The 27,739-nt window shown below is 45.8% G+C and overlaps 10 protein-coding genes and 1 non-coding gene across 11 annotated transcripts; 4 read left to right on the forward strand and 7 right to left on the reverse strand.

The window, feature by feature from the left end:
- Positions 1-757: 757 nt before the first annotated feature.
- Positions 758-7,045, reverse strand: C8R40DRAFT_1234325 (Sec63 Brl domain-containing protein; the record flags this gene model as incomplete). The annotated part of the gene is made up of 36 exons (XM_046233358.1): positions 6,882-7,045; positions 6,367-6,831; positions 6,247-6,314; positions 6,167-6,190; positions 6,109-6,118; positions 5,941-6,053; positions 5,831-5,891; positions 5,712-5,784; positions 5,649-5,658; positions 5,565-5,596; positions 5,464-5,515; positions 5,231-5,404; positions 5,046-5,184; positions 4,866-4,953; positions 4,778-4,812; positions 4,607-4,719; positions 4,534-4,558; positions 4,383-4,480; positions 4,315-4,330; positions 3,877-4,253; positions 3,801-3,821; positions 3,696-3,743; positions 3,618-3,643; positions 3,532-3,568; positions 3,391-3,480; positions 3,233-3,341; positions 3,127-3,187; positions 3,000-3,077; positions 2,915-2,951; positions 2,827-2,850; positions 2,511-2,776; positions 2,370-2,457; positions 2,223-2,318; positions 1,957-2,174; positions 1,862-1,906; positions 758-1,814 (listed from the first exon to the last, which is right to left on the reverse strand). Exons 1-36 carry the CDS (start codon positions 7,033-7,035, stop codon positions 758-760), a joined length of 4,428 nt encoding a protein of 1,475 aa, XP_046091077.1. The 5' UTR covers positions 7,036-7,045.
- A 69-nt stretch (positions 7,046-7,114) lies between these two features.
- C8R40DRAFT_1140836 (regulatory subunit of cyclin-dependent kinase) lies at positions 7,115-7,853 on the forward strand. Its single transcript, XM_046229480.1, has 3 exons — positions 7,115-7,246; positions 7,298-7,491; positions 7,545-7,853. Exons 1-3 carry the CDS (start codon positions 7,167-7,169, stop codon positions 7,637-7,639), a joined length of 369 nt encoding a protein of 122 aa, XP_046091078.1. The 5' UTR covers positions 7,115-7,166; the 3' UTR covers positions 7,640-7,853.
- Positions 7,854-7,923: 70 nt separating this feature from the next.
- C8R40DRAFT_1034834 (Metalloenzyme, LuxS/M16 peptidase-like protein) lies at positions 7,924-12,121 on the reverse strand (the record flags this gene model as incomplete). Its single annotated transcript, XM_046223461.1, has 16 exons — positions 7,924-8,408; positions 8,466-8,921; positions 8,983-9,079; positions 9,132-9,223; positions 9,283-9,403; positions 9,461-9,674; positions 9,730-9,771; positions 9,824-9,933; positions 9,995-10,090; positions 10,139-10,581; positions 10,637-10,892; positions 10,950-11,065; positions 11,112-11,661; positions 11,712-11,750; positions 11,798-11,845; positions 11,900-12,121. The coding sequence occupies 16 exons, from the start codon at positions 12,119-12,121 to the stop codon at positions 7,924-7,926; spliced, it is 3,387 nt and encodes a 1,128-aa protein (XP_046091079.1).
- A 758-nt stretch (positions 12,122-12,879) lies between these two features.
- Positions 12,880-13,967, reverse strand: C8R40DRAFT_457163 (uncharacterized protein). The gene is made up of 3 exons (XM_046235123.1): positions 13,642-13,967; positions 13,496-13,588; positions 12,880-13,430 (listed from the first exon to the last, which is right to left on the reverse strand). Exons 1-3 carry the CDS (start codon positions 13,708-13,710, stop codon positions 12,984-12,986), a joined length of 609 nt encoding a protein of 202 aa, XP_046091080.1. The 5' UTR covers positions 13,711-13,967; the 3' UTR covers positions 12,880-12,983.
- A 1,816-nt stretch (positions 13,968-15,783) lies between these two features.
- Positions 15,784-17,147, forward strand: C8R40DRAFT_1083885 (fatty acid hydroxylase). The gene is made up of 3 exons (XM_046227283.1): positions 15,784-16,447; positions 16,508-16,653; positions 16,715-17,147. Exons 1-3 carry the CDS (start codon positions 15,868-15,870, stop codon positions 16,940-16,942), a joined length of 954 nt encoding a protein of 317 aa, XP_046091081.1. The 5' UTR covers positions 15,784-15,867; the 3' UTR covers positions 16,943-17,147.
- A 135-nt stretch (positions 17,148-17,282) lies between these two features.
- On the forward strand, positions 17,283-18,978 carry C8R40DRAFT_1158547 (Dolichyl-diphosphooligosaccharide--protein glycosyltransferase subunit WBP1; the record flags this gene model as incomplete). Its single annotated transcript, XM_046229752.1, has 5 exons — positions 17,283-17,469; positions 17,517-17,627; positions 17,683-18,452; positions 18,504-18,645; positions 18,713-18,978. The coding sequence occupies 5 exons, from the start codon at positions 17,283-17,285 to the stop codon at positions 18,976-18,978; spliced, it is 1,476 nt and encodes a 491-aa protein (XP_046091082.1).
- An 893-nt stretch (positions 18,979-19,871) lies between these two features.
- C8R40DRAFT_457400 (uncharacterized protein) lies at positions 19,872-20,804 on the reverse strand. The gene is made up of 2 exons (XM_046235124.1): positions 19,977-20,804; positions 19,872-19,908 (listed from the first exon to the last, which is right to left on the reverse strand). Exons 1-2 carry the CDS (start codon positions 20,460-20,462, stop codon positions 19,903-19,905), a joined length of 492 nt encoding a protein of 163 aa, XP_046091083.1. The 5' UTR covers positions 20,463-20,804; the 3' UTR covers positions 19,872-19,902.
- A 131-nt stretch (positions 20,805-20,935) lies between these two features.
- On the forward strand, positions 20,936-21,017 carry C8R40DRAFT_t40. The gene has a single exon. It is a non-coding gene; the product is annotated as a tRNA-Gln (tRNA).
- A 183-nt stretch (positions 21,018-21,200) lies between these two features.
- Positions 21,201-22,290, reverse strand: C8R40DRAFT_1158548 (adenylate kinase 1; the record flags this gene model as incomplete). The annotated part of the gene is made up of 6 exons (XM_046229753.1): positions 21,201-21,314; positions 21,410-21,518; positions 21,593-21,778; positions 21,833-21,900; positions 21,954-22,093; positions 22,149-22,290. 6 exons carry the CDS (start codon positions 22,288-22,290, stop codon positions 21,201-21,203), a joined length of 759 nt encoding a protein of 252 aa, XP_046091084.1.
- Positions 22,291-22,327: 37 nt separating this feature from the next.
- On the reverse strand, positions 22,328-25,436 carry C8R40DRAFT_1083902 (uncharacterized protein). Its single transcript, XM_046227284.1, has 12 exons — positions 25,025-25,436; positions 24,765-24,959; positions 24,635-24,714; positions 24,477-24,571; positions 24,288-24,421; positions 24,148-24,236; positions 23,966-24,093; positions 23,197-23,903; positions 22,976-23,145; positions 22,536-22,927; positions 22,447-22,482; positions 22,328-22,398 (listed from the first exon to the last, which is right to left on the reverse strand). The coding sequence occupies exons 1-10, from the start codon at positions 25,391-25,393 to the stop codon at positions 22,741-22,743; spliced, it is 2,154 nt and encodes a 717-aa protein (XP_046091085.1). The 5' UTR covers positions 25,394-25,436; the 3' UTR covers positions 22,328-22,398; positions 22,447-22,482; positions 22,536-22,740.
- Positions 25,437-25,566: 130 nt separating this feature from the next.
- C8R40DRAFT_1140850 (acetyl-CoA acetyl transferase) lies at positions 25,567-27,663 on the reverse strand. The gene is made up of 5 exons (XM_046229481.1): positions 27,208-27,663; positions 26,862-27,150; positions 26,253-26,800; positions 26,010-26,190; positions 25,567-25,855 (listed from the first exon to the last, which is right to left on the reverse strand). The coding sequence occupies exons 1-5, from the start codon at positions 27,289-27,291 to the stop codon at positions 25,731-25,733; spliced, it is 1,227 nt and encodes a 408-aa protein (XP_046091086.1). The 5' UTR covers positions 27,292-27,663; the 3' UTR covers positions 25,567-25,730.
- Positions 27,664-27,739: the final 76 nt, after the last annotated feature.

Here is a 27,739-nt window from a genome sequence, read left to right on the forward strand (position 1 = left end):
TCTCAGCAGCAGACACAACACCACGATGCTCGTTCCGTACAGAACTTCGCGTTCTCTTTCACGAGCGGGTAAGGTCTGAGTGAAACTCCCTTTGCTTGTCCCTAGCAGGGTCCAGGTCCAACCACACCTGTACGACACATCAGAAAAACGCCTCCTTGCACCAAGCCTTGCTACCCATTCTGGATCTCAAAGAATTTACATTACGACCTTCCTATCTGATACTGTCGATGGCTTGGTCGTACTGTAATGAGAGAGAAAGAAGACTTGTAGCGCTAAGGTGGTGGAGACTTGGAATCTGTCGTGGAGTTTGGGCGTTTCGACTTCTTCATCAATGGCATGCTCTATCGGCGTAGCAGCGTCTACGAGTTTAGATGCGGGTGATATCGGTGGGGTTTCTTGGCCAAAAAATCGTATCATTCCTCGACAATTGTCTTTTCAGGCAGTCGATGCTCTGCTATGTGGGGTAGGACCTTGTGTTGGCTGTCGATACCCTCTCAAGTGCTTATCAACACTAGTATGATCCACGAATGAGGAGTCTCACATGCTTTGATATGTTCTGAAACGTCCTTCAGTGCAATTCGTGGTACATGCCCTTCAACCATCTGGTTGTTTGCGTGTAACTCAATTCAGACTATTCTGTGTCTGCTGCTTCCATTAATTTTTTCCTTTCTTGATTCTTCGGAATCATTTTTTTCGTTGTATGACTGCTGATCTATACTTGAACGTGATGTCTGCCTATAACATGTACAGTTCAGTATCATTCCATATGTTCATCAATCCAAGCTTCCAAAATGGCAAATTCATCTTCATACTCCTGCTGCAATTTTTCTTCTTCATTCAACTGCTGATTCTGACCTTGTTGCTTTGGTCGAAAGCTTTCTGGAAAGTTAGTTGTCCTCTCGATCTCTTGAACACTGTTGACAGGTTTACGACTAGTGAAAGAGGATGGTGGATCGGGAAAATTGTCGTGGGAAATTAATTCTGTGTCTAGCTCGTCCTCCTCGTCTTCGAAAGAGCGCATTGACGTCGTAAGGTCAGGCGTAGCGGGAATGGCGTTATAGTATTGCGAGTCGAGCATGAAGTCATCGTAGTCATGACCGGGGGTAGGCTCTTCGACAAATTCAATCTCTTCGTCGTCGTCCAAAACCGATCCTTCGTTGTCTGCGAGGAAAAGAGGCTTCCGGTCAGACGAAAGCACCTTGTGCTCCGGGAAGGTATCCAGCTTGAATTTCTTCTTCGTTGGCTCTTTGTTTTCAGCCACCACTCTGGCTACAGTTTTTGGCGCGTCTTGAACTATATCGTCAGAGGGGATATCGCGGATAAGAGCATCTAGTTCAGAGTTGGAATAGTTGTCTTCAGATGAGTAATTTCGTTTTTTGTTCTTTGAAGAAGCCAAGATTTCGTGAGGCGCAGGCAGGTCGTCATCATCGTCAAGACTCGCAGGCAAGTCCAGTATGTCGGTATCGACAGTGGCGATACTCGCAAACTCAATGTCGAAGTTCGGAACAGGCCTATTTTTGCGCTTGATCGACGGACCACTTGGGCTAGGATCCAACTTGATGCGATGACCTTGAGACAGTTTGAGGTTCTGCTGAACATTGGTACTCTTGTGCAATTTGTCGAGATCGTCGAGGGTCTGATCAGTTTTCACGCGCGGTTTGGGTTTGGGTTTGGATGGCGTTCGTTTGAAATCAGACTGAAAGCCTTTCGATTTAGTCTGATTTTGAGGATCATTGACGACGTTCGGTTTGACAGTAGTTTTAGCGACGGCTCCAGTCTTGGATTTTGGAGGAACTCGGAGTCCCTCTCGGCAGCTGAGGAAACATGAGAACGGATAGAGCTGTTGGCAGATAGTAAATACCAAAGATGTCGACAGGCTTGTTTGTCCTTGCAAGGGTGGTTACATCTATAAGGATGATGAGCACCAAATGCGCAACGATTCATGGAAAGGCATACTCGTATAGTCCATTGGGAAGTTTTTTCGGTGTACGAGCTTCTGCGTTGGAAGCTTGGTCTCTTTGGTTAGTCTCTGGTAGGAGCTTTTGGGTCGACTTTCGAATGTCTTTAAACTCGACAGGTTCAAGATTTTCTTCTTTCACGATTTCATCTCCATGTTGGTCGAACATCTCATCAAACAGACCATCGCATTGTTCCAGACCTCGAAGCTCAAGCTCCTATTCAAAAGATTAACCAAGCAGAAATAGAAATTGTATTCCCTTTACCAATGCTGTCATGGGCTTTGTGTTCAACGTTGGATACTCTGAAGGTGGAAGATTTGGCTTGTGAATTTTCGCTACAGTAACACCGGCATACGATTCCTGACAAAATCATCAAAAGATGTCGAATGGAAGAGAATTTGCACTTGGTACCGAAGACACGGAGACGATCACAGTTTGGCTCGGTTTCTCCAACGTGGCGCAGATTTCAAAGGTTTTCGCTTCTTTGAGCGCTTTCGTCCTGAGTATAAATTCAATCTGGGAAATCTTCTACTCCAAAATGAAATGGCCCACGGTATACGGCGAAAATCAACAAACTGGTTATCCGATGTGAGGGTTAAGACCGATGTCATATGGCTGAAGCGACTGGGCTTCTGCTTTTTCGATTTCGACGGTCCAATTTCCTGCAAAAGGCCGCACTCAACGGACAACTCTATGTCTACCGGAGTTCGACCTCCGTCAGAGTGGACCCGTATTTCTTCCACTCTCAGGGTATATACAGGGAATTCCTGTGCTGATGCGAGCATTTCCAGACCAAATGGAGGTCTCCGATTGAGTAGCTAACATGAAAGGTATCAACAATTGTCTGAGTAATGTCAAGAGATTTTACCGTTTCCAGCCGCAGGGTATCCTGCTTGCGCAAAATTGGGATCGAAGTAATTCCATGTTCAGCGAGTACCTAAACAGATATGAAACACCTGACGCGCTGAAGACGTATGGCCGCTTGCCTTCAACCTAAACGATCCGTCAGTATTGAAGATGAGCTTCGAAAAAAGTACATACGATTTTTCCCCGATAGACTCAATTTGCCTCAGTACGACAGGTCTATCCTCCCAAGCTTTTGCTATAGAACAGCGAACTCTGAACGGACAATATCAGCCACCGTTGACAGCTGATGAAAGCCGCTCACAATTCTAGACCGTACTTCAGTGGAGCTCCAAATCTTCGGACTATCGCAACTTCAACGATAGCTGTAGTATATTAAGCAAATGCACATGCGAAAATTCAAAACTCACCTCTAGCAATCCTTGGAAGATGCTTGAATACACTATAAGCCTCAAATTGAGGTTGGCTATCGTTCGAACGATATTCAGGTGCGTTTAGTGATATCCCTCCAAGAATTGCCTATTCAGTGTGAACAATTATGAATTAGCAAAAATGTTCGTGTCAATACCTGAATCAAAAGCAATATCTTGTCCGACGTTCTTTCTACCTTCTTGACTTCATATCGCATATCGTTGTGTCGACGTAATTTGTTGTAGATCTGAACTTTCGAAAATCAGTTCAGGATTCAACGCAGATGGCTTCTGCTAACCGATTTCTCTGAAGCCCGTAGTCTCGTTTCACTGAATCTATGCCAGACATCTTAGCAGTGTGTCTGCTTCTATAACGGAAACGTACTCGTCCGCATTTGCGATAACATCAAGCTGCGAAAAAATGCTCAGCGTCGTAAACTGGTCTGAGATTTCAGACACTCACGACTTCGCGCATACTGGCTCGTTCCGATAGATCCAGAATCAAACCCATCTATACATATAAAAGGGGGCTCATCAAGAATTAAGTCTGTATTGCAGAAAGACCTACAGTCCTTTGACGCAGGTAGAACTAGGTGTTGAGAATAAATGCTAGGCCAAATAACGAGGGTTACTGAATCACTCACCTTGCTCATAATATCCCCGTACTCTGTGCATATAATAGCGTCGCTCCCATCTTCTCTGCTCACGAGTTCAGAGTTGCGGAGACTCTCTACGCTCTGCATGACAATATCGTCAACCCTCTCTTCCCATGTCTGATTTTCATCTTTTCCCAATGAATAATGATTCGGATTCTTTTGGATGCGCTGAAACAGGAACGAGCTCTTGAGCCATTCTTTCGCAGAGTTTACATTGGTAATCGTCCCCAACCCAATCTCAGAGTTGAGATGCTCGGATAGATTCAGGTGAAGCGAGCTCTCGACAATGGTCTTGCCTTGAACTAGAGCCCGATACTTGTTTTCGAGTTCTGATTCACACATAATGATAGCTATTCCGTCCTTGTCTGGATCACACATTAGCGCTTGTTGCTTCCGACTGTGAAATAATAGAGACCCATGACTGACCAAACTGAGGTCGTCCCTAGGAAACAAAGTTAGAAGTGAATCTTTGGGTAATGTCGTGCATCACTTACCGCACGACCCAGCATCTGCATGACATCAAGATCAGAGTATTCAACAGAAGAGCTGTTCTGGAATGTATGAACGCCTTTGATGATAACTGTGTGTGCAGCTATTCTATGCACTGAGATCATTTACTCAATCCAGGTAAGGGTACAGGCTCACGCAAGTTTACTCCAACGGCGAGCGTCTACGACACCATGAATTTGAAGTATGTATATATGCTCCGTGAACTCACAGTAGTCGCAATAACAATACGAAGGATCTTGTTCAAGAAAAGCTCTTCGATTGTGCGCCTGTCGTTTGGGGTCAATCCCGCATGATGAACACCGATGCCCAAAGAAGCAAACTCTAAGTGCGCCCAAGGTTATTTCAACAGTACATCCAAGAGACAATCACGAGTACAAACCTGATAAACGTTTGTCGTCAAAAATCCGGTCAACACTGTTCGAGGGAAATCAAGTTCGTTCTTTTTGCAAGGTTTTAAACATAATCACCGTCCAGGACGCGTCCATGGCAGCGACTGTTTCTTGGCTGCGGCCTCATTGTGATCTTTCGATAGCTGCTCTGCTGTAGAGAATACACCTGTTCTTGTTTATTGATGCATTCAGTTGAGCGAACTGTGGAGACCACTTGCCTTTTCTCGTCGATACAAAAATCAAGATTGGCTTGCCTACCGAATATGTTTGCAGGGTTTGGAACAATTTGTAATCCAGATTCTTTGAAAATACGAAGTCGCTTTGGCCTTTGGATCGAGGAAAGCTCACGACGTGGCGAATCAACTTGCACGGCCGATAATCTTCTCCAAACTAAAATCTTAATCAGCAATATAGCCGACCATTGTCTTATCTGGATTCAGCACCTCATATACTTGAGCGGAGCCATGCTGAGCATCTTTGCCGATCCAACTTGCAATGTCTTTGATGTTGGGTACAGTTGCGGAAACGAGGACAAATCGAACCGCTGTGCCTCTTAACTTCATCCGTGATACTACGACTTCGAGTGTACTTCCCCGGGTTTCGTTGAGAATGTGTACCTTAGGAAAGGAATTGATAATCTTGTAGAAATAAGACAGCAAGATCGTGCTTTTTGTACCTCATCGACCAAAAAAAGTTGAATTTGCGATAGTTGATGATGATGATCATCCCTAAAAGAAGCATCAAAATAAAACGCCACGAGCCACACTGTTTACATACCAGTTCCTGGTCAGACTGTCCCACTTTTCCCCCTACTCGAGACCTTGAGTCTTTGCTCACTTGTAGTGTAGGGTTTTAATTTACCGTGGTAATACTAAATGGTGTTCACGAGAAGGCTTAGTGTGCGGACGACGAATGGGAAATTACATTATAGTAGCATTTTTTGCATCACCCCACGCACTCTTCCCAAAGTGGATAGTGTCGCCGGTGAGCTCGCAGCCTGAGTATGCATTGAGATCGTTTCTAGGGGGAAAGCTGTTTCATACATTTGATCCCTAGCGGTTCGAATTTGTTCGCCCAATCTCTGTATCTTTCTGAACAGAGTGCCTGTAAAGAAAATATATGGAACTGTGACAACGCTGATTCGAAGACGCACCTTGGTTGGAGCTACATAAATACTTTTTACTGATTGTCCGGTTTCTCGAGCTTCGGACAACATTTTGATAATGGATAATTCGAATAAGACAGTCTTTCCACTTCCAGTAGGCGCTGAAAAATTGAAGTCATGATTCAAAGATGACAGAGCGACAGGATCCAGGATTACCGCTGATAACCTGAAGAAACATCAATAAACTGTGAGCACAGGGTGTCAGCGCTTTTACCATGTTCTCTTTGGTATGGAACACCTGCAGGATTCTATCAGGGTGATGAACTTCGAAGATAACACATAAACCAAACCCACTCCGTCAAAACAAGAAGACTGCACGGCATTAAACACGCCAAACTTGAATAGGCCTCGGTACATATCCGCTGTTGAGATCGCATGAGATTCTGGCACAATGCACGCACGTATTTCGCTCACGAAGATCCGAGACGGGACGCAAAGAAAGCTTCTGAGAGTTCCGCGGTTGATAACCTTGAGACTGAACTGCTTGTTCTGGATTATGAATCATGGTATTTTCACAATGTGAGGGCCCTGGAGTATGAGACTGCATGTACTGAGCTTGGGTGGTGTGTATAGGGTATGGAGTTCTTTGCGATCCAAACGGAGGATGAACTGGAGCTATAATCGGCAAGTAAGTAAGAAGAAGAAGGGCATTCCCCAGACAGACGAGACCTTGATTTTGATTGTAGGTCTGCGGTGTTGCTCGAGCTGCGAGTTGGGCACGAAATGTTCTACTTGACGGGTTGTAGATGGGAGGGTTGAGTTGGTACGAAATTCTAGACTGATCCGTATAAGATTGATTTGGGTTGTATGACTGATACTGTTGGGGATATCGTTGTCTAGCAGAGCTGAATTTCTCTTGCGGCGAAGGAGAAGAGTTCACTGTGTAAGTATTAAGTCAAGGGAAACATTATGATTGTGCATATACTCACTAAATTCGTCTGTTAAGTCACCGTCGTCTGATATTCCGTCGATGATGTAGTTTTGCATGGCAGGCTGGTGAGGTTGATCCGTATCATCCCCATACGTATCTTCAAACTGATGTCCGACTTCGTCTTCGTAGTATGGTTCAAGCTCATAGTCCATGACGCGATAGGCAGGTGAGAGCAAAAGTGGAAGACGCCAAAAAACCGTGGTAGTGACAAACGCGTGAATGTGACATCGTCAGGTGATGTAGGAAGTAACGCAGCTCGGCTCTCAACATCTTACACTTCTTCATGTCGGCAGTTCCAGAATCCTCCGAAGAAGCCGCCAAGCGTCAGGCAGAACAGAAAAAACTCGAAGAGATACTTGACAAGTAAGTAATTTTTGATCAATACAGGCTACGCGGAGATTTATCATTTTGTAGGATAAACTATTCAGATCGATACACAGATGACATTTTCGAATATCGACACGTTATCTTACCCAAACAACTGCTCAAATACATACCAGAAAACTACTGGGATCAGCGGACGGGCGCACTAAGGCTATTGGAAGATAAAGAATGGCGATCACTTGGTATACAACAGAGTTTGGGTTGGGAGCATTACGAGGTTCATGGTACGAGTATACCGACTTTACTTCTTCATCTTCTTACATCTCCTCCATCACAGTACCTGAGCCACACGTTCTACTCTTTAGACGACCCAAAGACTACGTTCCGCCCACTCAGCCAGCTCCTCGCGCCAAGGAAGCCAGAAGGAAATAGGTGCACAATGTGTTTTCCAATTAGATCCGGATAGTTTTTGCTTTGCACTCGCTCTCGAATTTACCTTTAACTTTGGCTGGAGTGGGTACTTGTATTTCTGCACTGCCATTCTTCACCCATTCGTTTTCTCTGATTATTATTTGCGCACATTGTATCGACTACTCTTTTCAAGCGGTGTAATGAGGAGAAATTATATATCGCAGCCACAGTTCGCATAAGACGAAGCAAGCCATTCAAAGCATAACAAGATAACAAAGGAAAAATTAGTACATTGTAAGCAATAATCAAAATTTCGACACTGGTAAATCTCCCCATTCGACCATAACACCTAAATCTTCCGATGGCTGCAAACTGGCTCTGAATTGCTTCATGTCCCCAATGTATGTCGCGTCCGATCGGGGAGGATCCTGTCCTTCGCCTTCCACAGGATGCGCTTGCACAAGCCTTGATATACTCTCTATCAAGTCCTCGCTTCGCTCGTTATTCGCCAATACTTCACTCCAGTACTTTTGGAAATCCTCGACCATCGGCTTCTCGTCTGGAATCGATTCCTTCCAAGCCCCTGCGACTGTCTCAACACCAGCTTCACGAACAAGCGCTTCGAAAGCCTCAGATGCGGCAGCACTGACTCGTTTAGGTTTGATATTCTGCGCGCGCATTTGAACTGAAAGCTTTGATCTGGTTCTGGATGACGGGTGTACTTGCGACATGAAGAGGGAGAAGACTTCGTCTTTAGTGACATTCTTCAGGGTGTTCGCGTCCGTGATATCTAGGAAAGATGACTTTTGTCAGGATTCCGCGTCAGACAAAATTTTTGATGACTTACGTCTGTAGAAATCTAGATGTCCACTGTTGATTTGACTCGCGAAAACGGAAGCCTCTTCTGCAAGGTTCTTCTCATCTTCTCTCCATTTCTTATCCAAGCTCGACTTATGTTCTTCAAACATCTCCGGTGTCAGCGCCTCGATATTAGTCTTCATCTCTTCCAAGAAGGCCTCCACCCGTGATTCCAGATATCCAGGCGTCTTCTCACTCTGCACAACGATCCTAATACCCTTTTCACTTGCCCCAGATAAAGTCCAATATCCACAAAACACGACATATCCCAGTTGCTCTCTCGTTCGAAGAATGTTGAATGCAGGCTCGGTAAGGATTTGAGTGAGCAGGGCACCGACAACACGACGGCGACGGTCGCTGACAGACCCAATGTGAACGTAGTATGTAAGAGAGGAGTTGGTTTGGTTGGGGTTGGGAATAGTTCCTATCTTGATCAAGTTACATCCTACGGTACGACTCGTTAGTTCACTGATCACCGATTTGGAAAATACAAGATATCACAGTACCTTGGGGTAGAATCAAGGCGCGATCATTGAGATCAGAGTGAGAAGTAGCTGAGGCACCCAACCCAGCTTCGGCCATTTCTGCAATCTTGATAGCCTCCTATAAGAATATTGAACTTTCACTCCATACAATCTAACACCAAAAGACGAACATCCTTGTACACATTTCCGGAAACGAGAATCCTCAATTTGGCATCCGACAGGATATTTTTCGCATGCTCGTTGATTTCCTCCGCCGAAATTGCTTCATACATTTGGTTAAACAACATCCGCTAGTTAGGTCGTAACTTGCGAAAAGCTCACTCGGTAATTCCTTCAGATACTCGTCTACTGTCCACTGCTCTTGCGTCATGAGATATCGCCCGTAGTATTCTGAGAGTTGATACGATTGTCCGAGGAAAAAATTCTCCCAATTATGTTTATTCTACATTTAGAACAATCATCAGCAGGTCATAGAGCCCGTTATTCTGAAATTGAGCACCTGTTCTATCACAACACGCATTCTATCAGGACGGACTTGTAAAGTTTTGACCTTGTCTAGGACGTGCTGAACCAGCACGGGCATTTTGTCATTGTATCCTTGGAGACTGACGTATAATCCCTTCGTATGCGAGGTGCAACTGTATGACAAACTGGCAAGGGCTGCATCGTACGAGAACTCTTCAAGAGAGTCAGTGACAAGGTCCGTGAACAAACTGTACATGTTAATCATTATTGAGATTGCTGAACGGACTGAACATCTATATTTACCGTGTTAACACAGCTGATCTTGCAGAATAGTTCGAGACAGGGCTAATGGATAATTTCGGTTTAACGGTCGACTGTTCGATCGAAACGGACACACCTTCGTAGATCAATCAAGACGTGAGCTTTCGGGACGAAAAAGCGGTCATCTTTCTTATGCCATAAAGTAGATAGTGGTGTTTCCCTGATTAGACGAGGGCGTTTAACAGGCTAAGCAGAAATAATGTCAAAGGAAGGAAGAACCGTAAAGTACATAGAGGATAGTAACCACCTCAATATGGTCCCCTTTGTCCACATTCAAATTTGTGGGAATGAATTCGTTCACTCCAGGGAGGAACAGCTCGTTGAGGTCATTTGGAGCTGAGGTCTACAAGCACGATGAGTGTCGAGACTCAGCAATTGTAGCACTACTTACCTGTCGTAGAAAATCTTCATCAAAACGCTCAAAGCGATATTGTGTCCCATACCAGGGTTCCTTCTCCCAGACGTCCTGTTTGCTAAGACCAAGTACGGCCTCTAGTTCTTCCGCCTTTGCCATCAACACAATCATCCCATTCTCAAGCTTGAACCGTTTAAGCATCTCGTCTACAGTTTCTTTACCTGCTGTACTCGCCCCAGGAAATTCGTCACCCCATTCCCAAGTAACAGACGAAGCAGCCAACAGAAGTTCGGGAGGGTAAGGGTTCTTCATCCGCTCTGCGATATTAGAAACATACTGATCTGGCTTTCGCTTCTCGAGGAATCTGAAACGGATATCAGAAAGTATCGCGCTTTCTCGTTGATGGTAGGCATCGAAGTCGCGAGAACGTAAAAGCGAAAAATATTTGAAAACGGTAAGGATGACAGAGCGGTAGTTCTCTATGTCATCAACAAGGTAAGCATGGAATACGGCGAAGATAGTGAAAAAGCTTACTGAAACCGTCCTTTGTCAACTCTATCGTAATCCTGAATGTATCAAAACCTCGACCAAGGGGTGAAGGACTGGAACTCAGCCCGGTAACCCATCCTTTACTCTTGAGGTACGAGTAGACAGATCCTGGGCCTTCGTGTCCAATCAAGTGTGCGAGGAATTGACCCGGCTTGTGCCTCCAGTAAGGAGCTTGATATTCAATGGGGATATAAATATCCACAGCATGGAATGTCATGATCGTTTGCACAGAGAGCAACGTCTGCAAGATAAATGTCAATAAGCAATGGTTCCTTCAGCATGGAGTGAAGGGACTTACGCCTTTCTGGGATGGACCAAAAGGATGATCATATATCATAGGCAAAGGGTCCACCTGACGGTTAGGAATCGGTGAAAAGAATTTTGAAGCGAGTTCAGCAAGGTCATCCAAGGATTCTAAGTGAAGGGGTGAGCTGAGTCTTCATATGTCCTATACACGCACCCTTTCCAAGCACTGCAAGATGCATTCTGCTAGCACAGTATTCCTGACCCCACCACTCAACCACCCTTCTTCTTGTTTCCCTCCCGATCGCCCCACCGTCCGCCTCTGCTTCGCTATTGGTCGACGATACAGACGGCGCAGGAGACGCAATTCTCGATGATATAGGGGATGAGTTAACGCTCAAAGTAGACGCCGAGGTTGAGTTTCCATTCTCCAGAGGTAATTTTCCCTTCGCCTTCAGGTCCTTGGCGGCCTGACTTAAAGATTCCCTGTTTCCGCTACCAAACTTGCTCCAAACATGGCCTGGTTTGCTGAGATGTTTAGTCAGCTGAAAAATTCGCCACAAATCTTGTTGGTGGTTTTTTTTGTGCTCCGAGTCAACAGCATTCAGTTCACGCGATGTACACGAAGGCGAAAATAGCGGAGAGTGGAAAAATCCTGAAAACCGCGCGAGCGCTCCAGGTAGCGCGGATGTGGCAACGCTGAAGTAATAGTTTGTGTTTGAGGCACCAGTGTACGCGTTGGATCCGCCGTTATTCTTAGATAGGTACTAGAGTTCGATCAGGAAAAGTTCGTGTTTTTTGAAAAAGAACGACTGACTTCCTGATACTCGTTTTCCTTCGGGAATTGTTCCGTGCCCTGATGGCGGGTAAGACATGTTCACAAGGAAAGTAAAGGTTGCTCACCATAAACAACAAATGCTCACAAAAGTGAGCCAGTCCAGGCATATCATCCTATCATGAATGATTCCTTTAATAAAACTTTAACAAAAGAAGTTGATCGCTCACCGGATCTGACAAATGCCCCACTGCGACGTCAAGACTAGCTGCAGCCTTATCAGCTTTACCGTCGTGGATCAAAACGGCCTTGAGACCATTTTCGAGTTCGATTATTCTGTACTCCCTATCGTCCTGAGGTGATTTCTGTATTTGTTTTGTGAAAACGGAGAAGGGAGGAATTCCTGCTTGGGTCGGGGTGACGCGTCGCCACGATGTTGTTTCTATGGCCATTCCAGCCGTCCGAATCAATTTGAGTGGGGGGCAATTTGATGTCTTGAGACGAGACAAAAAAGAGGATGATAGTTTAGAGGAAAGCAGACGCATTCGATTAGGAATGCTCAAAGTTCAAATAGACTGAAAAGCGTAATAGAGGTCCGTGCACTAAGCACGTGCCGTATTGGCCACTATGAGGGTACCTTCCCGGTGCTACCAGATGTATTGCATGACCTTGATGGTACATGAAATTCCTCATCCGATTCTCCTTCCTGAAGGCGGTTGTGACGGATGCCACTGATGTTGATACATGCGTTAAAGCTCGCGAGGACAGCCGCGGAGAGGCCCAATTCCAGTCGTGAGCTCGGAGGATAGAATCGGTATGCAAATATCTGTGTCTATAACGGGTTCGAGATCAACAGTGACTTCCTCGTGAATGGCAGGCAATGTACATTTAATTCTCAATACCGTTGCGATGCACGAATTCTCTGCGAAAACATAACATTCATGCCCTTATATGCTAGTATGTGGTGTTTACTACAACATGCATATCTTCATGAAGTTGACTGGGCACACAAGCTGCACACAACAAATCCATTTCTGTCTCAGTCCTGATTGTGGCTTTCTCCTCGTCTCCAGCGCCAATACCTCACAGAATTCAACCGGAAAATGAAAATACAATTCATCAGAGACGCTATATGAATGTGGTAAATGGTACAGTGTAAGAGGGTGTAAGATGGATGTATAAACTTCAAATGATGCCTATGAAACAGAGACTCCACAGAACACTGTATACTCTGTGCTACTACCATATTGTGACTATACACCAGTGTGGACTACATACAATCTGAAGTCTTCGAACTCGGGACGCCCTCAGCGATCAAGTGGGAACGACGTCACCATGGATATCCCTCAGCTCTGACACTCCCCCAAGGTGAATTTTTCCTTCGCATCCCGCCCCCGTCTCCCCGCAAGGACCACCTACCACCTTGAATTTGAACTCTTTAGCTTCGATTGTTGCACGATCCCAGTCCGAGGGGACATTTGGATAGTGTTCGGTACGTATTGTTATATCTCCTAGCCGCCACTGATCTGCGGCAGTCTCCACAAAACTATGGGCACGCTGTGCGATCATAATGCCCCCAAGTTGCGCTTCCTGTGTTCCTTCTTCGAACGAGACACGGAATACAGACCGAGTGGGCCTCACAGTGGGTGTTTGATCAACATTATGAGGAGTGTTGTAGGGGGACAGGGAGGGCAATTTCCGAGGGTCAATGGAATTTGTACCAAGGCTAGGAGAGCGTGACTCCATCTCACGACGCTCGTCCTAGACATGTAGGAAGGTCCTTAGTACAGAATATAATTCGTAAGAACCAGAGCAGGTTGACTAACCCAGCGAACAGTGGCACCATCCAATTTTTGAGAATCGATTTCACTGGCTGCTGCACTGCCGGAGCGAGCTTCCATCAGCATAGTGGTCTCGACCTAGATGAAGAGGTTGAACGATAAATAAGCATTCGTTTATGAAGATTACCTACCGGAGCACCCAGAGCACTGATGACGATCCCGAGGGATAAATATATGGCTATAAAATCCTTGAAATACATAGCAAGCGCTAGACAATGTAAAAGAAGATAGGGAGGGAAATGATATGGTCGAGGGAGTGGCGAATACAACCAGACGGAGATGGAGTTTCTCTTTTTTTTCACCCGACTGCGTAAGGCAATGAAAACTCGACCAGCAAGATGGGGGATTGAAGCTAGCCCAACCCCCGCACTTTATACCTCTGCCAAGTGCATCGACTTGTGGTTTCTGAGCCTCGAAGGATATGTACATACAGACATCGGACACATGTACAAGCTTGTGTGGTACGTACTGAACATCACATAAGGGGTGTTACCCTCTCAGATTAATATTAAGTATATCCAGCCATGTGTTGTGGAGTCTCAGTTCTTATGGACCTGGAACAAGAATGAATACGAAGCAGCACAATTCAAGTCGCACTACGCACTTAAGGATTTTTAGCGTTCGTGATCATACCCTGAGGCCTAAGTCTGCCTCAGGGGCAACAACACGGGCGGCGAACAGCGACTATGTAGAATTAGGGCTGCTACATCTTTTCGCCGATTTGACAGGAGCGAGCATATGGTTATACTCGCTATGTAGTTGGGCTAGGAGCTGACCCAATTGAATCTGTTGGACTGGCCCATATGTGAAAAAATGCGGGAGGACTTCGAAAGACTCTGGCTGCATCTGATGAGCCCTATTGCCCGATTCCAATCATAGTATTGACCAATAGCGAATCTATGTCCGCGTATTCTATACCAGAGGCAATTATCCAAGACCAAGCAAAGTTGACGTTGACGTTGAGTATCCATTGAATATCTTCTTTCAACCAATGAGATTCTTTGAAAATGGTAGTGTGCGCGATTTACACTGGTAGATACCTTGAGTCGATCGACTCGGATTCGGCCCATTTGTGTCTCTATTTTCATACCAACGTACTAGTATACTCAGGTTGTGCATGCTCCCTACAATTTATGGAGGGACACCAGCACTGACAGACCCTCGAACTAAGATTTCGAAGCGAGTACCCCATGTGAGTTGAGCCTAGACTTTTGGAGGGGGTTTAAGGCCCCCGAGAGCAGTACGAAGGAGGCTCACATGTACATGCGAATGCATGTTAAGTATGCTACACTGCGTCCTTGCTGGGTTCTTGAATCTTGAGGGAGCCAATAGCAAAGGAAGCTTGGCCTGAGTTCTCTCTCTATGATATGAAGATGTACAAGACGACCTGACTTCAAAGAGACTGTACAATGCGCTCATTGGGTTATGGACTGGGTATAGACGCTTCTCTGAGGTCAACATTGCCGAAAAGTCAGAACATTTGAGATTTCCAGGTATGTAGTCATTTGAGGCTTTACTATGGAAGGTGGATAAAAGACATTGGCGATTTGGCATCTATTGAAAGTCTCTCATTTGCACGAAAGGAGACGAAAGAGGAGCGGAGAATGCCGAGTTGTATATCCTTGGAATGGAGCAAAATTCTGATTATGTACATACTGGATGATAATCAGTCAACAGGAAACTTGCCGGGAGATCGAAATCATAGAAACATACGCACGGTTGACAACGGTTGACCTGAATATCCTATGCGTGAATAGTCCTCCTAGGCTCATTTCACCTTTGGCCCAGGAGCATTTAGTCTGAGTACAACCAAATGTAGTTCCTGCCATTGAGTACCATGGCCTTTATCCGATGTAAGTGCCTTAAGGAACTTGAGATAAAGCAACAGCGACCGAATGTCACCGAAAGCCATTCTTGAAATTTTTGTACCACTCGCATCTGCAGCCACATAACTATCATAGGTTTATGGTATATATGCCATCCATCGTGTGTGATTCTGAAGAACCCCGGAAGAACCTTGATCTAATTTCATCGATTCCTGTGTAGCATGGTGTATATCGAAGGATATCCTCAAGGCCAAATTGAAGTAGCGAATGAGTGCTATTCAAAGGTTTCGAAGTTTTTGTCGTACCATTGTGGTCGATTTGAACTAGGCTAGAACAGTAGAGACATCGACAAGGGCGTCGAGAACGAGTCTGGAAGTAAGGCGTTTGGGATGCTTAGGCGCTTATCGGAACTATCGTTCCGGCAGGCATCATTTTTTTTCAAGAATCATGGTGCCACTTTATTTTTTGACCTGCTAAATAAAACAGCGGTACCGGGGTTGAACTAACTTCAGTCAATCCGAAAAGACCCCAATGGATCTCATACTCGATATCGCAGACACCTACTTCTTTGACGCGGCTTACCAAAAACTTTTCCCGCTAGCTGCCTTTCCATTTGAAGGTACAGGGTTTAATGTCACGTCAACAACAGTAGAAAGTACACTTTCCGCTTGGCCACGGTCATATATGCCACGACAAATCCTCTCCTTGAGTGTTCTGACCTTAATCGGGATACACCTCCTCTATTTCCTCGTCGCTTCCTTCTCGTATTATTTCATCTTCAACCACGACATGATGTTACATCCTCGATTCCTGCCTAATCAAGTCAGGAAGGAAATTCGGACTAGTTTGAAGGCTTTCCCTCTTATGACGCTGTTGACACTGCCGTGGTTTTTGGGTGAAGTTCGTGGATGGTCCAGGTTATACACGAATGTGGACGATATGGATATGAGCCTGATAGGCGACTTCGGTGGATGGGGAAGTGCTGTGTACATGGTGTTCAGCGCAGTGTGGTTCCTGGTTTTCACCGACAGCTGCATCTATTGGATTCACCGTTTGTTACATCATCCGCTGCTGTATAAGCCTCTGCACAAGCTGCATCACAAATGGATCAGTGAGTCATTCGCTGATAGAATTTTTATTATTTCAGTGGTCTGACCTATTCGTTCTCTAGTCCCTACTCCATTCGCATCACACGCGTTCCACCCTGTCGATGGATACCTCCAGTCTGTGCCCTATCATCTATATGCAGTCCTCTTTCCTATCCATCGACTCCTATTCCTTGGACTGTTTGTCGCGGTCAATTTCTGGTCCATTTTTGTAAGTGGTTCACTTCGAGAAATCCTCGAATTCATGAGCTCAATCCCTCTATACTTTGCAGATTCATGATTCGGACATGATAACTGGAAATCCACTCGAGAAAGTCATCAACGGTCCTGCTCATCATACCTTACACCACATCTACTTTACGGTCAACTACGGGCAGTATTTCACTTGGATGGACCGTGCAGGAAGTTCGTATCGACACCCTGACGCATCTTTAGACCCGCTGCTGGAAGTCCAGATGCAGGCGAGGGCAGCAAGAGAAGGAAAGACCAAGTCGGATTAATAATTTGTGCTCGGATGGGGTATTTATTTTGGGTTGGTAGGCGAAATCTAAAGAGCTAAAAGTCACATGTATATATCTTTGACGAACCAATATTGGTCGTCTCTTAATTTACACGTTTACCTATGTATTCCTAAATATTTCGCTAGATGCTTGCAATTAAACTACACTCGCGGATTCAAGCTTCAAGCTTGACCGGATGCACATTTTCAAGATACATTGAGTAGCATTGAGTAATCAACTTGACACCATCTAATCTTAACATCAACAAGCAATGCCACGACACGGTTCGTGGGACGCGAACTTACACGTATTTCCAATACCATTTCATCGCTGGACCAAGATGAGGACGCGTTCTCAGTCCATTTTTTCATTCTCCTGCTCACTCTTTACACTTCTGGTAGCTATCGCTACATTGGTTCATTTAAGCAGTGCAGGAAAGTCTGCGTCAAGCACTGGTGACTCGGTACTGGTCATCCTCGAGCCGGCAAAGAAGGCAGAGTACAGTATATTTCTTAACGGACTTGAAGGTGAATTATGCAAAATAATACCTCGAGGGTCGCTGATCTGGTTGAAGACAAGGGGTACACGGTGACAATTCGTGCACCCAAGGAGGAACAACCATTACTTATTGAAGCCGGTCTACCAAACTTTTCGCATGTAGTCTTATTAGCCTCTGACACCAAAAGTTCGTACCATGTCTGCTCTATTATACCGCATTCGAACTCATGCGTCATCTTTAGATTTCGCGAAAGATATCAGTCCACAAGCCCTCGTCCAACTTCTCTCCCTTGGCACAAACCTCGTTCTAACTCTCGGTTTGAAACAAAACTTGCTTACGTCCCTCGCTCCAGAGTTCTCTCTGCTTCTCCCACCACCGGCAACCCCACTAGTCAGCTTTTTCCCAGAGCGCTCTGACTCTCCAAGTATTATCCCAATCGACGTATCCCACCAATCTATTCCCAACGACACGTTCTCCGTCTTGTCTTCTCAGGTAACTGGAAAAGTGTGGTTTTCTGGGACAGCGTTCGCATTGAACTCTAACCCTCTCCTCTTTCCTATTCTCCATGCCCCACTCGAAAGTTTCGCTGCCGATTTAAGTGACGCTAGCGGTCGGGTGTCTGACGCGCTTGCCGATGCATCTGAAAAAGGCGGGGAAGGCCTGTGGGCCGGCTCCTCTCTCTCCGTCGTTGCTGGATTCCAGACTCTCATTGGCGGAGGCACCGGCCATGGTGCTGACGCTGGTCTAGGAGAAGACAATCAAGCCCGTGCGGTCTGGGTTGGCGGATCATCTCTCTTCTCCGATGAGTTTGCCACTAAGAAGGTCGTCGAAAAGGTTCAACAGGAGCGAGGGATGAAGGTCGTGGAAAACCCCTCAGGAAACACGCAGGCTGCTTTGGAGATTGCAGGCTGGGCATTCCAGGAGAGAGGAGTGCTGAGGATCGATGAGGTTACTCATCACAAAGTCAACCAGACGGGACCGGTAGAGATGTATACTAACAACGATGAGATTGTGCGTTTTTTGGCTACAACCACTACCTGCCAGCGATTCATATTCCAATAGGTCTACACCACCCGTATCTCCTCGTTCAATCCTTCAACTAAAAAATGGGAACCTTATTTGGGATTGAAGGATTTGCAGCTTGAATTCACAATGCTTGACCCTCACGTTCGGATTGCACTGCCTCCCGTTAGTGGAAAATCAGGTGGGTTTTCCTTCCTTCCTTCCCCTCGTTACATAGTTACATTCTCATGAAACACAACTCCCATCAGGTGTATACTCAACAACGTTCCGTGCTCCAGACCGACACGGCGTGTTCAAATTCGTCATCTCTTACAAACGCAAGGGCTTTACCCACTTACTTCACACACTAAGTATTCCCGTAGTCCCACCACGACACGATGGATACCCTAGATTCTTGAGCGCTGCGTGGCCTTATTATGCAGGTGCAATAAGTACGAGCGTTGGGTTCCTCGTGTTTTGCGCGATCTACATAGCTGGAGAGGCCAAGGAAGAGAAGAGGAGTAAAAAGGAATAGAGAGAGTTCGAACTTGTACGTAGCATGATACTCTAAGAATATTAATATTCATGGCTTCAATACTGAACTTGTATATCCTCCTCAAGTTTGCTCAGTGCAACCGCGGAAGTATTGCAAGTAGCAATTTTCTCTTTTCTTTATTGGTGGGACCTCGTCGCCGACTGATCTATGAGATATACTTAACAAGAGTTTGCCTCAATACTTCCAGGTATCTGGAAATTTCTTTCCTGTATGGGGAATTCCACTGTTACGGTAGAGGGGCACAGCTATGTGGCTAAATGGTATCTCGACGTGATAAAGTATTCACAGATTGTCGGTCATTCAATATTGTGTTTTCCGCAAGGAGGCTTGATTTCTGTATTCCAACACCACAACCGCGCCGAGTACAACGGATGAACGGACGAAGTCACCTCCAATCGTTTCTCCAGTAACAGGGTGATCATCAGCGAGTAACCATCATCTCTTAGAAGGATAGATATATCATACATCCCATAGAACGATCATGATTTCTTCGTTTCTCCTCCTTCTATCAACACTGAGCACCACCATTCCTTCGCAAATCTTTCAATACAACCCCGCATTTGCTCTTTCTTGCTGATGTTTCCATTGTTTCTCCTCTCCGCAATATTTGCGTCATGTGGTGGTAAGTACCAGGTCTGTAAGGGCATTTTCAAACCTCAATAAAGGCAAACTCTAAGATTTGGTCGCATTTTCTACTTTCTCTAGAAAGGACTTTTGCTCAAAGTATTCATGTGACACTCTGGCAGTTTGGGGCGCATCGTTTGGCAGGCGGAGAGTTCACTGCCCCATTACACCCTATCGGGACCCCCAGCGATGGACTGTCGACTACATTTCTTTATGAAGTTCTGGATCCTGTCACAACGTTGGTGACCGAACACGATTCTCCTGTGCTCACAGTCTCTGTTACATCTGGTGAGTGCTCGTACTTATTCCTCCGCAACGCCAGATAAAAATGCATATTAAAGAGTGACTCTCACCGTAGTATTACGAACTATTGTTGCTTCCGCCTCCGGATGGATCGAGGGTTTCGGTCCAGGTACTGAAATCCGATGTAACTTCGTTAGCTCAGACATAGGCGAATGCTTCGATGCAACCCAAACAGATACTGGGGCACCTACTCCTGTTGTGCTTGGAGTGGCAGCAACTGTTACAAGCACGCCAAATGAAATCACGCTCTTACCAACTACATCGGCAACTCCGCCGACCTCGAATTCTATTATGTCACCAACAGGTACCATTTCTACTACAACGACTTCCCGAAAATCATCACTGGGGAGTAATTGTCGGCGGCACAATCGCGGGAGTCTTAATCGGATGTCTATTTGTGATCTTGATATTCTGGTTGCTTCGACGGCAACGTCGTTCACGGTCGATATTGGACATTGAGAAGGCCAGTGGATCTCCTGAGGGGTGAGTATGACTAGGCCGAACGTCGCTATCAAGGTTGAACGTTGATGAAGCATCTACTATAGCTCGCTTTATACAAGACCTCGGCCGTATATTGTCACTGTGCCACCAATCCGGAAAGATCCTCCTCCTTTAACTTCTCATGTAGTTCCTTCTGCTGGTGGTCAGACGAGCACTGAAAACTCGATATCAGATGTACGAGTTGGCGCCATATTTCCCTTGTGTCTGACATTTGAATGACGTCTGCTTGTATATAGGCGGCGAATGGCTACCATTTTGAAGAGCCCACCCGAGCGGATTTGCGGAAACAAACACAAGGGGCACGCGAAGAACTTCGCTCCCTTCATCAGGCGTTCCTGAACGCCCCAACGGATATATCAGTGCGGGATGGGATGATCAATATATTGGAACGATTGAGGCGGTTAGAAGAACAAGCATTGAATGAGCTTCCACCAGCCTACATACAATAACAACAGATTCCAGTTGAAGAGATCTGGAATGTCTGTAAACATGTACAGTGGTGTGCACAGGTCTAATAGTGTAGAGGTTATCACATGGGATTTTGACAGTCCGTATTTCCCATAACCCAGGTTCGAGTCCTGGTTAGACCTGAGTAACTTGTTGGCTGTCCATGTTCCCTGATTGTTTTGGCGATTGCTCCTTTCATCGGTGATAGGATCCACCGAAGGTGTTTGTGATGCGGCTAGCGGGTATCATTTCGAAATTAGACAGCCTCTACTGCAGATGATATTGTAAGTCTAATAGAAGTGGAGACACCCTCCGTCTACTGACGTCTAATTCCCGCGGAACACTCCCCGCAAATTGTCCCATACGACACTTGGGCTTTGAGCTGCATCAATACCATGCCATAGGCCTTTACCTTTGTAATATTCTGCTACAGGGCCAGTCTATTCACCAAGACGGTTAGCACTCGAGTACTTGAATGGGTAAGGAGGAGGAGGCCTAATATGTGTGGGGCACCAAGAAAAGGGAGATGACTCGCCTGGGAATGGTAGGTTTTCAGTCTCTTTTGTAATGTCTCGACGTTATCATCTGAACGTTGAATCAGCGGTTCTCCGGTGATGTCGTCGACCATTGGTTTCTTGGGTGGGCTGTCAAGAAAGACCCGGGTTAGAAAATGTCAGTCATAGGCAAGTGCACAAGATAGCTAGAGATTGTCACTGACTTGAATTCGCGATGATACGACCGTCCACTAGCTGGGTGGATTAATCTTCCGGTAATTCGCGAGATGAGTAGACTGTCGTCAATCAAGAGTTGAATGACTGAATCAAGTTTTTCCCCCCGCGACTCGAGCATGCCGTCTAATTTCTGAGCTTGGGGAACGGTGCGAGGGAAGCCGTCGAGGACAAAACTGCATTTATACTTAGATTTGCGACTGTGCAAACGGTACCAATCAGTTGCTCACCCGTTTTTGCACGCCTCGTTAGTATCCAGTTCGCCCTTGATCATCCCAACCATAACTTCATCTGGGACCTGATTTTTTTTCTCTAAGGCAATTCGACGTTTAAAATAGTGCTAATACTCACCAGACCTCCTTCGTCCATAATCTTTTTCGCTTCCAAACCAAGCTTGGTCTTCCGGGCTACCTGTTCACGCAACATGTCTCCAGTAGCAAGGTGACATACGCAGAACTTGTCGCGGATGAGCGGAGCCTGTGTTCCTTTACCTGGAAATTCACTAGTTAATCACTTGTCCGGAAAGTAACCAAAATTAAAGCGTACCAGCTCCAGGAGGACCCATTAGGATTGTCCGAAGTTGTGCCGCAGGCGAAGGCTTTGAAGAGGTAGCTTTCCCCTCCAAAGCTTGGATTTTATCATTGAGTTGCGCGACTAGGGATTTGAGGTATTCCAGTTCAGTGTTCATGTTGTTATATGGAAAGTTGCCGCAAAGACCGAGTACAAATGAAATACAACCAGGTTCAGCACAACCTTGAGACAAATCCAAAGACCAGAGCAGGGGCGACGCAAGCGGTGAGCTAGAGCTTAATGCAACAGTCAGCTTCGAACCGGTTAAGCCAGGAATTGTACACGTATATATTGTGGATGAAATGATTAGGTAAGCTGATGATCGGAAGACGACCGTAGACAAGCTCTAAAATCCGACCGTAGTCTGACCGCGACAATCCAAACCGGATCCAAAGTCATCCACGGCCGGTTGTCGATTTAAATGTGTCGATAAATTGACATGAACAATGACAGCAGAAAGACGATCCACTGTATGTTTTACAGTACTGTACATTGATAGAATTTTCAAACAATTACGCGTCAAGGGATATGTAAACCCTGTCGAATATGTATAGCTGTCCGTCCTTCCTTAATACGAAAGCAAGAGTAGGTTATTCAAGGTCATTGAAGGCGTGGGAAGTGGAGAGATTTCCTTGAACCGGAAAGAGTCGCCGATGTGTCTCAACGGCAAACAAGGATTCCAGTACCAATGTGGTCGAAGTGCTTGAACTTTTAGAGAATCTTCATAATCGGTGAGATTAATTACATCACTGTGTCTGGAATAAAATGTTAATTTTTCTGGCTATCGAGCGAGTGGTACGCACTGGTCTTTTAGGTGAGACACGATAGCCATGATTGGGTGAGTTTTATGGCAGTGAGCACAACATATAGAATCAGCATCGCTCCTGTAAGACGGTTCACAGGCAACAATTTTACGTGTTTCTTGTTCATCGAAAGTGTTTATGGTGAGTGTATGGTTTAAATTATGGGTCAGCTAGAACACTGTAGCGTTACACGATACTATGATTAAAATCACACTACTCACCTGAAGTGGCCATCGCATGAAAAGTCGACCACCTGCCCAACTTTGTGGATCAACTTGGCAAGTTTGACATTCGGCGAGCGGATTAGCATCGCACATGTCTTCAAACGTCGCTGTGGCAGGATCGAGGGAGCACGCTTCAACGACTATCTTTGCAATTTCCGAACGGGCATCGCTAAAAACAATTCGAGTAGACGACCATGGACCCTCGTGCCAGAAACAAAGGCCACGCGCAAATCCGGCATTGCGATTCTCCATACAGCACCCGTGGTAAAACATTTGAGGATAGTGTAAGAGAGAACGCTGATAGCAACCTGTACATTCGAAGATCGTCGTGGCTAGATATAAGTCATTGGCTGTGGCCGTGGGATGAGATTTTTGCATGACCTCTACAAGTTCCTGTATTTTTGCAGGTCTCCATTCGTCGATTATGCCAGGCAAATGTTCCAATAGTTTCAAGTAGAAAAATTCCTCGTTCAAATCTTCGTTTTCAGGCGTATCCCGGATTAAAGCTTCGAAAATCTTGTCTACGAAGATATCGCCCAAGCTCGGGAAAGGCTCTCGAAGGTCCGATTCCGAACGAATGTTGTTGAACGCTTTCTCAATGGAAGCAAGGCGAGCAGATAGAATACGGTTTCGTTCCGCGGCAACGCGCTCAGCCTTGCGGTCAGAGAGAAATTCCACTAATTCATCTTTGATGCTCCTCCACCCTTGAAATAGAATTTCCACTCAGAAAAATTCCCAAAAAATGATCAGATCGCATTCTCCGTACCGTGTTCGGTGAGTTTCTTTGACTGCTTGACTAATTTGTGGTCGCTGAACGTATCATAGTAGGAGGGTCCGAACATAATTTTCTCCGCTTCATCGCGCCACCCAATTTCCTCAAGTCGATTGAGAATCCTGGTGGTGAACTGTATGTGCTTTCGTGGATTCATCTGAAATAGGGCTGCTCACGCTTCTTTTCTTTCTCTTCGCACATCACTCAGTACGCCAGCACGATCTTTCAACCTCGCATTGTGCCAGTGTCCACATAGACGAGCATGCTGTAGGACTAATTGAGAAATAGGCATAGTTTGAAACATGACTGATCTCACTTCATCTATGACCTGACGCTCTTTCCTCTTGCGGTCGATCCAAGCGTTACGGTCTTCCTCGGTTTGAAGTGCTTCATATTCGGCTTTATATCGGTTTGCGATTTCAAGGTTACCAACTCGTTGATTTCTATGCGCTGCGATAGTTTTTTTGAGTTAACAATGACACGATGTGCAAGGAGTTAGTCTGACATGTCCTCTTGATCGACTCTGTTGGAAGAATATTGTTCTCACGAAATGCCAAAGGCTGAGCACTTGTATACTGCTGATCCCAATGGGGGGGAAAGCTAAGACAGGAAACAGTGGTTGTACGAACGCCAGGTCACAAAAAAAAAGTTCATGGAACGTACGTGTCCAGCGCGCACTTCTTACACGCCCTCATACGAAAGTTCCAGAGAACAGTCTCACAACGCCCAGAGTGCCTACAAATCTGTGATAAATTAGAACTGTCTTGTTTTACTCAATGGATCAAGCACTTACGTGACAATAAGACTCAAAGAGAAGATGAGCATATTGGGGCTCATTCAAATCGTCTGGACGAGGCGGCAGATGCTCCACAGTTTCACGGGCAATACGCCATATGCTCTCCGATGATTTACTCATCAAAATATCACGGAGGTCTCTGGATGTACGCGCAAGACGTAGAAGATCTCCTGGTTCAAGATAACAAAAAATCTGAATATATAACAAAGAAAAGATTTATTACTGTGGCGTAGAAGATTGTGTCAATAATTAATTACCTCAAGAATTACATCCAATGGAACTTCTTTCGCCAATTTCTCTAGTAGTCCCAATCTTCCTCGAACTTTCCTGAACTGCTCAGGCATGCGTTGCCTCTTTGTGCTGGACCCAGAAGACTGCTTATCCTGGCCAGAAAGAGCTACGTTCGATTTGGATGAAGCTGCCTTCTTCGATTTCTTCTTCTTCCTTTTTGGGACAGCCTCTTCTCCATCGTCAGGGTCTTCCTCATACTCTTGGTCTTCTTGGTCTTCTCTTGCACGTTTGCGGTCTAGAATAGAGTCTGAGCCTTGAACAAGGCCCACATCATGTGTCTGGGATTCGTCCGAAACGATTTTCTTTTCCTGGATTCGCAGAGAGCGTCGTGCCATTGTGAAAGACAAAAGAGAAGCGTTGGACGTTAAAACACATTGCATTTATTGTAGAGTGAGTCATATCAAATATCACGTGTGTATTATAGCGTGCTCGACGCGTCGCGTCGTCGGGAAATTCAAACTTGATGAATTGAGACCGTTCTGTTTATGGGACACACCATTAACGTGGTGGGTGTAACAATCTATCTATTTATCTGGGTCCAGTTTTATTATTAGTCAACGACGCGGAAATGTAGATGTATTAAGCTAGTATTGTGGCTGGAGACACAGCGCATAAATTATGCCGCCAGATTCCCTCTATGATTGCATCTTTTTATTTTCTCAGCTCCTCTTGTTACTGCTCATTAACAATAAGTCCTGCTACCCCCATTCCACTGAAGTTACCTATACTCGTAACAAACACCTTCTCATTACTGTGCTTGGCAATGTTGAGACCGGTGGTAATTAAGCGGGCGCCAGCTGAGGAAAAGGTAGGAAGAATGGGATCAATCAGTAAATGGCCGCATGGATGGGAGAAGATATATAACAAGATTGATTAAGGGAATATGACCATCCGAATGTTCATATACAAGTCTGATGGTGAAAGATGGTGGTCTCATAGAAAAATACTCACTGCATCCAAGAGGGTGTCCAAGAGCGATCGCACCTCCCCAACGGTTGACTTTGCCATTCAACCCCGGTTCGTTCCAAGTAAGACCAAGTTTCTCGCAAGACCATAATGCCTGTGACGCAAATGCTTCGTTCACCTCGAAAAAGTCAATGTCGGAAATTTCAAGACCGGTCTTCTTGAGGAGCTAAAGAACATAGCGGGGAGTATCAGGGATGTACACGAATAATAGATATTGAAACTTCCTACGTGAGGAATTGCATATGCGGGTCCAACACCCATAATCCTTGGGGGTACACCGACCGCATGCGCAACAACAAACTTGCCCATGATTGGCAATCCAAGCTTCTTCGCCACGCTCCTTCTAGCTAGAAGAACCGCAGCCGCGCCATCCGTGACCTGACTCGCATTCCCCGCGGTCGTCGACCCATCTTTCTTGAATGCAGGTTTTAACTTGCCCAAACTCTCTTGAGTGACTCCATCCCTCACTCCATCGTCGTGGTCGACGAGTACGTACTGTTCTCTGCCATCAGGAGATTTCTGTTTGACTCGGATAGGAAGAATTTCAGGTTCAAAGAGCTTTGCCTTTTGCGCTGCAGCGGCTTTTTGAGAGGAGAGAGCGGCAAAGGTGTCCTGAGTTTCACGGGAGATGTTATACTTGGTGGCGATGTTTTCGGAGGTGATACCCATAGGAATGAGGCAGTCTGCGGCTTCTGGAGTTTCGCAAACGAGCTCTGAGAATCCGTCCGGGATTGCGGCTGAGCCAAAGCTGAATGTCATGGATTCTACTCCAGCGCCTTATGAAATGAGGGTAACGCGTTCACCTTCATGTAGAGTGAGGAATAAACGAATACTGACCAATGCCAATGTCGATTTGCCCAGTCTTGATGCTATTCGCAATTTGGTTGACGGCTGTAAGACTACTCGCACACTGTCTATTGACCGTCGATATGGGTGTTTCTATGGGGATTCCGGCAGCAAGAGCAGCCATACGTGCAATACTGGCTCCCCCAGAAGCCGGAAGGACGTTACCCACAATGATATCCTCAATAAGCGCCGGATCAAGCTTGGTCGAAATATATGTGTGCTTCAAGACATGCATAAGAATCTCTTCCGGTCGAGTGTCTTTGAAGCCGCCTTTCTTGGACTGTCAAGAGCCCCAGTCAGTCTATATTCCGGCAGTTGTCAGAGGATGTATCCTCACTTTGGTCAAAGCAGAACGTATAGCAGAGACAATCACGACGTCGTCGTCGCTTTTCTCTAGCAACTTGACTCTTGCGGAAGACATAATGAACACGATAAGGTTGGATGCACGGATCGTAGTCCATTATTAAGATGAGAGATCCTTCGTTCAATTGCGCAGGCGGCCGACGTCTAGAAGCAACCAATGTGATTTGATCAAACGAACTAGGCCTGAGTTAAGTTTTTCTAAAGTGATCGAAAGGAACAAAGATTTATTCCCGCCTGATTCCCGCTATCCAGTAAGCCGACGTCGACATAGGGGTCTGTCTTAGGCCTACAAAGAGTCCTGATATGCACTCGCATGTGAGCTTCCTTCGTCCGGCTCTGGAGGAGCCTTTGGCCGCTTCTAATCCCAAGAAGGGCTCACATGTAGTGCTCGCTTTCGACTCCGTACTACTACTAAGTATGTAGTCCCGGCAGCATCCGCACACATCCGCGGGTAATCCGACGCCGTAGGAGGTTTATCGTTGTTTACGTCTTGGTTCAGCTTTCGC

The sequence above is a fragment of the Lentinula edodes genome (assembly GCF_021015755.1).
Source record: "Lentinula edodes strain Le(Bin) 0899 ss11 chromosome Unknown C8R40scaffold_3, whole genome shotgun sequence".
Taxonomy (NCBI): domain Eukaryota; kingdom Fungi; phylum Basidiomycota; class Agaricomycetes; order Agaricales; family Omphalotaceae; genus Lentinula; species Lentinula edodes.

Coding starts and splice junctions, on each gene's coding strand:
- C8R40DRAFT_1140836 (XM_046229480.1), top strand. CDS start 7,167: ATGTCGGCAGTTCCAGAATCCTCCGAAGAAGCCGCCAAGCGTCAGGCA. Junction 7,247..7,297: donor CTCGAAGAGATACTTGACAA/GTAAGTAATTTT, acceptor ATCATTTTGTAG/GATAAACTATTCAGATCGAT. Junction 7,492..7,544: donor GGAGCATTACGAGGTTCATG/GTACGAGTATAC, acceptor CCTCCATCACAG/TACCTGAGCCACACGTTCTA.
- C8R40DRAFT_457400 (XM_046235124.1), bottom strand. CDS start 20,462: ATGCTTCATCAACGTTCAACCTTGATAGCGACGTTCGGCCTAGTCATA.
- C8R40DRAFT_1083885 (XM_046227283.1), top strand. CDS start 15,868: ATGGATCTCATACTCGATATCGCAGACACCTACTTCTTTGACGCGGCT. Junction 16,448..16,507: donor GCTGCATCACAAATGGATCA/GTGAGTCATTCG, acceptor TTCGTTCTCTAG/TCCCTACTCCATTCGCATCA. Junction 16,654..16,714: donor TCAATTTCTGGTCCATTTTT/GTAAGTGGTTCA, acceptor TATACTTTGCAG/ATTCATGATTCGGACATGAT.
- C8R40DRAFT_457163 (XM_046235123.1), bottom strand. CDS start 13,710: ATGTATTTCAAGGATTTTATAGCCATATATTTATCCCTCGGGATCGTC. Junction 13,589..13,641: donor TCAGTGCTCTGGGTGCTCCG/GTAGGTAATCTT, acceptor CTCTTCATCTAG/GTCGAGACCACTATGCTGAT. Junction 13,431..13,495: donor ATGGTGCCACTGTTCGCTGG/GTTAGTCAACCT, acceptor CTACATGTCTAG/GACGAGCGTCGTGAGATGGA.
- C8R40DRAFT_1140850 (XM_046229481.1), bottom strand. CDS start 27,291: ATGTCTTCCGCAAGAGTCAAGTTGCTAGAGAAAAGCGACGACGACGTC. Junction 26,801..26,861: donor GCAAATCGACATTGGCATTG/GTCAGTATTCGT, acceptor TCATTTCATAAG/GCGCTGGAGTAGAATCCATG. Junction 26,191..26,252: donor CCGCATATGCAATTCCTCAC/GTAGGAAGTTTC, acceptor TATGTTCTTTAG/CTCCTCAAGAAGACCGGTCT.
- C8R40DRAFT_1083902 (XM_046227284.1), bottom strand. CDS start 25,393: ATGGCACGACGCTCTCTGCGAATCCAGGAAAAGAAAATCGTTTCGGAC. Junction 24,422..24,476: donor AGAGTCGATCAAGAGGACAT/GTCAGACTAACT, acceptor AAACTATCGCAG/CGCATAGAAATCAACGAGTT. Junction 24,094..24,147: donor CGAAGAGAAAGAAAAGAAGC/GTGAGCAGCCCT, acceptor GTTCACCACCAG/GATTCTCAATCGACTTGAGG.